This window comes from Myotis brandtii, unplaced genomic scaffold (assembly GCF_000412655.1).
Source record: "Myotis brandtii unplaced genomic scaffold, ASM41265v1 scaffold1738, whole genome shotgun sequence".
Lineage (NCBI taxonomy): Eukaryota > Metazoa > Chordata > Mammalia > Chiroptera > Vespertilionidae > Myotis > Myotis brandtii.
In genome coordinates, this window is record NW_005356425.1 from 71214 (window position 1) to 77705 (window position 6492).

The 6492-nt window shown below is 48.0% G+C and overlaps 2 protein-coding genes across 4 annotated transcripts in view; both read left to right on the forward strand.

The window, feature by feature from the left end:
• FLYWCH1 (FLYWCH-type zinc finger 1) overlaps positions 1-5190 on the forward strand; it is a 31370-nt gene extending 26180 nt beyond the window's left edge. For all 3 annotated transcript variants that reach the window (XM_014537148.1, XM_014537151.1, XM_014537150.1), the window contains one exon: positions 3423-5190. In XM_014537148.1, the coding sequence (XP_014392634.1) occupies positions 3423-3435 (13 nt within the window). In that variant the 3' untranslated portion in view covers positions 3436-5190. The remainder of the gene's footprint in view (positions 1-3422) is intronic.
• Positions 1-6492, forward strand: part of PAQR4 (progestin and adipoQ receptor family member IV) — a 30241-nt gene that overhangs the window by 12426 nt on the left and 11323 nt on the right. The gene's annotated exons all lie outside the window — the stretch shown is intronic.

Sequence of the window (6492 nt, forward strand, 5' to 3'; positions counted from 1 at the left end):
AGTGGTTGGGCTGGGTGGTTCTGGATCAGGGTCTCTCACAGTTGAAGAAGAGATGTCAGCCAGGGCTGCAGTCCTCCGAAGGCTCGAGTGGGGAGGGAGGAATAACTCCAGCATGGCCTGTTCACTTAAATGGCTGTGGGCTGGAGGGCTGTTTCTCACCATATGGAGTCCTCTGGGGGCTGCTTGAATGTCCTCAAACATGTCAGCTATCTTCCCCCAAAATGAGTGAGAGAGCAGAACAAGAAGAAAACTGCCAACAATAGCAGAGTTCTTCTCCAACTCATATAGAACATTCTCCAGGGTAGACCATACCTGGGTCATATAACAAGACTCCATAAATTTAAAAAGATTGAAGTCATACAAAGTGTATTATCTGACCACAGTGGAATGAAACCAGAAATCAGTAACTAGAAAGAAATGTGGGAAACTCACAAATATGTGAAAATTAAACAATACACTCCCAAATAACCAATGATTCAAAGAAGAATCACAAGGGAAATTAGAAAATACTTTGAAATGAACAAAATGTAGACACAGCATACCAAAACTTATGGGATAGAACCAAGCAATGCTTAGAGGAAAATTTATAGCTATAAAACTTATATTAAAAAAGGAAAGATCTCAACTCTATAACTTAAACTTACATGTTAAAACACTAGAAAAAGAGCAAAGTAGCCTGGCCAGCATGGGTCAGTCAGTAGTTGAGCATCAACCTACAAACTAAGAGGTCACAGTTTGATTCCTGGTCAGGGCACATGCCCCGGTTACGGGCTCCATCCCCAGTATGGGGCATGTAGGATCGATGATTCTCTCTCATCATTGATATTTCTATCTCTCTCTCCCTCTCCCTTCCTCTCTGAAATCAATAAAAATATATTAAAAAACAACAAAAAAGGACAAGTAAACTAAAGAAAGTAGAAGGAATGAAATAGTAAAGATAAGAATAGAAATTAAATAGAGAAGAGAAAATTAACTAAATCAAAACTTGGTTCTTTGAAAGGATCAACAAATTTGACAAACCTTTAGTTAAATTGACCCAAAAATATTTTTTAAAGGTAGAGAAAATTCAAATTCTTAAAATTATGAATGAAAGATGGGACATTACTATCTAGCTAAAAGAAAAAGGAGTTTAAGGGAATACTATGAACAATGGGGTGCCAACCAATTAGATAACAGATGAAATGAAAAAATTCCTATAAAGACAAGCTATCAAAACTAACTCAAGGAAATCTAAATAGGCCTACAATAAAGAAATGAATTAGTAATTTTAAAACTTCCCACAAAGAAAAGCCCAGACTCAGATGCATGACTTCATTGGTGACTTTTAAACATTTAAAGAGCACTGGCCAGTGGGGCTCAGTTGGTTGACCATTGTTCCATGCACCGAAAGGTAGCCAGTTCCGTTCCTGGTCAGGGCATATGCTGGGGTTGTGGGCTTGTGGGAGGTTGTTTCTTCCTCTCCCTTTCTCTCTCTAAAATAAAAACATATTTGAAGAAATAAAATAATATTGCCTCAAACAAATAAATAAATAAATAAAAACGTTTAAAGCCCTGGCCAGTCGGCCTGTGCACCAAGAGGCTGCTGGGTCAGTTCCCCGCCAGGGCACGGGCCTGGGCTGTCCCTGCTCAGGGGCATCAGGAGGCAGCCAGGCAGCTGATTGATGTTCCACTTTCCCTTCCTCTCTCTAAAAAAAATCAACAAAAAAATAATTAAAAAAAAAAAACATTCAAAGAATTAACACTAATCCTTCACAAACTCTCCCCAAAAATAGAAGAGGAGGGAGAGGACTTTGGGGTAGTGAAAATGTTCTAAAAGTAACTATGATAATGGCCGCACAACTCTGTGAATATACTAAAACTGTCAGATTCTGTACTTAAAATGGGTGAACCATATGGTATGTGATTATAATTCAATAAAGCTGTTTGAAAAAAAAAAAAGCCCAGCTGGTGTGGCTCAGTGGTTGAGCATCAACTTATGAACCAGGAGGTCATGGTTCCATTCCCAATCAAGGCACATGCCCTGGTTGCAGGCTCGATCCCCAGTAGGGGGCATGCAGGAGGCAGCCAATCGATGATTCTCTCTCATCATGGATGTTTCTATCTCTCCCTCTCCCTCTCTTTGCAATCAATTTTTAAAAAAAAAACATATTTTAAAAAGCCAAAACTACTAGGTCACTTAAAAAAAAAAAAAAAGGAAAAAAAGAAAAAGAAAAAAGGAAGCCCTGGCCAAGTAGCTCAGTTGGTTAGAGCATTGTCCTGATACGCCAAGGTTGCGAGTTTTATCCCCAGTCAGGGCACATACAATGGCCGAAACCGGTTTGGCTCAGTGGATAGAGCGTCGGCCTGCGGACTGAAAGGTCTCAGGTTCGATTCCGGTCAAGGGCATGTACCTGGGTTGCGGGCACATCCCCAGTAGGAGATGTGCAGGAGGCAGCTGATAGATGTTTCTCTCTATCTCTCTCCCTTCCTCTCTGTAAAAAATCAATAAAATATATTAAAAAAAAGAATCAATCAATGAATGCATAAATAAGTGGAACAACAAATAAATCTCTCTCTCCACCACCCCCCTCTTCTTCTCTCTCGAAATCAATAAAATAAATAAATAAAAATTTGACCAGTCAATTATATTTCCAATAGGCTGTTTTCCTTTATTTTTATTTATTTACTTACTTATTGAATATTTTTATTGACTTCAGAGAGGAAGGGAGAGGGAGAGTTAGATAGAAGAAACATCAATGATGAGAGAAAATCATTGATTGGCTGCCTCCTGCACACCACTTGCTGGGGATCGAGCCCACAACCTGTGCATGTGCCCTTGACCGGAATCAAACCCTGGACTTTTTGGTCCTCAGGCCGACACTCTATCCACTGAGCCAAGCCAGCTAGGCAGGCTGTTTCCCTTTAAAAAAAAAAGAAAAAAGAAGGAAGCCACAGTGGCTTTATAACCAGTGTCACATCCTGTCACTCTTGCTTTACTGTGTTTATTAGAAGTCAGTCACCACACCCAAGGGAGAGGAATCACGCTCTTCCGCTTGGAACGAGGAATATCAAGGAATTTGTAAACATTTTCTAAACCTATCGCAGCAACAGAGGAAAACTGTCTTTCCTGACAGAATCTTGAAAAGGCCCAGAGACTTCCAGAGCAGGACATGGGACTTCGTAGGCATGTTGGTTTTTCCTCCCAGGACTTGCTAGTGTGGAAAGCCAGGGATTCCCAAGTTTTATGGCAATGGAGCAATCTCATGTTTTAAAGGAATTGATATGATGTATGCATATATGTGTGTATAAAAATGATCTAGCGGATGGTTTTTCTCTAAGGAAAGGTATTACAGGAATCCTTAACTTTCTGTGTTACCTATTTCTGCAATGTTTGGATTTTTATAATGAATATGTGTTTCTTTGTAATCACATAAACCCAACAGCGAGTCTCAGTGAGGCCCGTCTCCGTTCCCACTGGTGTCGCCGGCATCAAGGATACTTCATGTCCATACAGGACCCTGGCATTTCCCACCAAACTAGCTGCTGCTGGACAAAGCTCTTTCTCACTCTTTCAAAGCATCAACATTCGTCACACTCCTCAGGAGGCCTCCCAGGAGGAATACCTGATGGTGTCTTCACGCAGGCGAAGAGGAGTGCCAGGAGCTGGCAGCTTGAAGGTGTGCGTGGTGGGGAAGGCCTGACCTCCGAAAGATCTGAAGAAGCATCTTTTTACAGTCTTCCCTGTTCTGCCGCCCCAAGCCACAAACACCTATCTGTTTCCAGAGCACGAGCCTTGCCAAGGACTTTCCCGCTGGGTGTGGCCCTGCTCTGGCCGGGGCTCGTGTGGGGAACTTGTCGATTTCTGGAGCTCAGCTGACCTGCCCTGCCGAGCTCCGGCCACTCAGGTGTTTTCTGGGCAGGTGCCACGTGGGCCCCTGTGCCCCTTGGCCACCTGCTGCTGGGGCGCAGCCATTCCTCAGTTACAGAGCCGGCCAACCAGAGGCGCCACTACACACTGTCAGACTCTCTCCCTCACTGTTTCCCATTTAAACCCAATGTCCACGATCCCATGGCAGGCGTTGTTTCTGGCCGTGGGAGCCAGCGCGGGTGTCCACAGGCAGGCAGCATGGAGCAGACTCCACCTGGCTGAGGCCGCAGTGTCCTGGGTCAGCCACGTTCCTCTGAGGCAGGAGGAGAGGCAGACCTGGGTGGCGGCAGACGAACATCTCTTTCTCCAGCCTGGTCACAGCAGAGAGCTGGCCTCGCAGGTCCAGGGGAGGCAGGGGCTGCTGGCTGCTCGTGAGGACTTGTCTTTGACAGCAAGGCTCCTGGCCCTCATCCTGTAACTGCAGAGGGAGCACAGACGGCAGGCTCTCTCTCTCCTGGCAAGCTGGCCATGGAGCCTGCCGTCCTTCTATGGGACGGTGACATCTCAGCGTCCCCCACCGTCCCTCTGCTTGTTCATGTCCCGCAATAAACCTTATTTAATAACTCACCATGCAGAGCTGCTGTGTACATCCACGTCCCCTTGGCAACAACAGAGGCCACCAAAGCCACACAGTCCACGTATCTCAGTGGCACATGGTCGGAAAATGGAGTTTCGCTGGAACCTCACACAGGCCTGAGGTGCCTGGCGAGAAGCACTGAGCCCCAGCCATTGCCACCTGCAGAGCCTGCCCTGTGCCTCTCCCGTGGGGTCTGCAGGCCGGCGACTTCCCTACTCCTAAGCCCCACAGCTGTCACCTTGGCTGGGCTCTAGGCACCCAGAAGTTGGGGTGCAGTGTGAGAAGAATCTAAAGAGGATGGAGGCCTCTCTTTCCTCCTGGACGTTCATATTGACGGAGCCGGTACACTCTTACTCTTCGCCACACCTGCTTTGACCTTGGAGGACAGATGGATGGTCCGTGTTGCTCACACTAAGGATGCCGATGGACATGAATTTGCACACTCCCATCACCTTGGGTGGCCCCATAGCCACTTCGCTACTGAACTCCAGAAGTGTCTTCTAAGTCCACTTCCTCCATGGTTCGAAAGCCACAGAGATGTCCCTTGCTCCATCACTGTCACGGCAAAGGACATAGGGCGGATCCCTCTCTTGGAAGCTGGTGTCCCCTCTGCAGACAGCGTCATCTCAGAGGAGTTGTGCTTTCCTTCCCTGCTCCCACTCTGCTGCTAGTTTCCGCCAATAAACCTTATTCTATTATGGCTGCACCATGTGGTGTGGGTGGTGTCTCTGTGCCCCTTTGCATGACAGTTCACATTGATGTCTCAATTATAAAATTTAAAATTAAAAGTTCACAAGGATTAGTGAAATTATCAACAAGGAACTCAAATTTTAAAAGTGGGGAGCAGTGGCTGGCTGTAGGAGTCTCAGTCCCCAGTCCCTATCCCCAAGGTTGTAAGGTGAGCATCATAGAAATGTTTCTCATAACCCCACTCCCCCTTCTGGCCCCAGCCCAGCCTCCTGTCCCCATGTCCTCTGTCAGGAAGACTTCTGTAGGGTGGCGCTAAGGACCTCCTTTTCATTAAAGTCAGCAGATGCTTCTCAGAGCTCGCCCTCTGGCACTGACCACCTCCTCCTCGATCCCTCCTCTGGGCTCACCACCCATCCCTGCATTCCCTCCCAGTCTCCCTCAAGGGATTCTCTGCCCCTCCACCCAACCTATAAGCCTGGAGGTTGGTGTTCTGGAAACTGGACCTCAGTCCTTTGGGGCCCAACCACTTTCAAGGTTCATGGTTTGTCAGTCTGCAGCACCAGCTTGGCCGTCCTTTCTGCAACCAAACCGGTGTGTCCTGCTGCCTCCAGGGCCCTGGCCCTGGGTGTCCGGGGAGAACCAGAGGCAGGCAGCAGAAGGGAGTGTCTACCTGTTGTCCTCCTCCTCTGAAGGCCCCAGGACACAAGTAGAACCCAGAGCCATCCTCGACATGGTCCTGCCTGTCCCTAAATGCCTCATCAGTGTGTCCACCAGTGCCATCCTGCCTAGTTCTCTTTGTCCCTGGGTATCCGGTGAGCACCAGAGGCAGGCAGCAGAAGGGAGCGTCTACCTGTTGTCCTCCTCATCTGAAGGCCCCCGGACACAAGTAGAACCCAGAGCCATCCTCGGCATGGTCCCGCCTGTCCCTAAATGCCCCATCAGTTGTGTCCACCAGTGCCATCCTGCCTAGTTCTCTTTGTTTTTGTTTTTAGTAAAAGCTCTATTGAGATACTAGAGGCCCAGTGCATGGATTCATGCACCCGTGGGGTCCCTCAGCCTGGCCCGCGCCCTCTTGCAATCCAGATCCCTCGGGAGATGTCGGAATGTGGTTTAGGCCTGATCCCTGCAGGCCAGGCCCTGTGGGGATCGGCTGAAACCGGCAGTCCGATATCCCTCGAAGGATGTAGTAGTGACCAAAGCAGCAGGTGGCATTGGAGAAGCCTGAGCCCTCCCCACTCATCCAGGCCCAGCTGCGCCTGCCACCCAGCGCCTAGCACCCGAAGGTCAGCTGAGCGGCGCTCCCGCTGTGGGAGTGCAC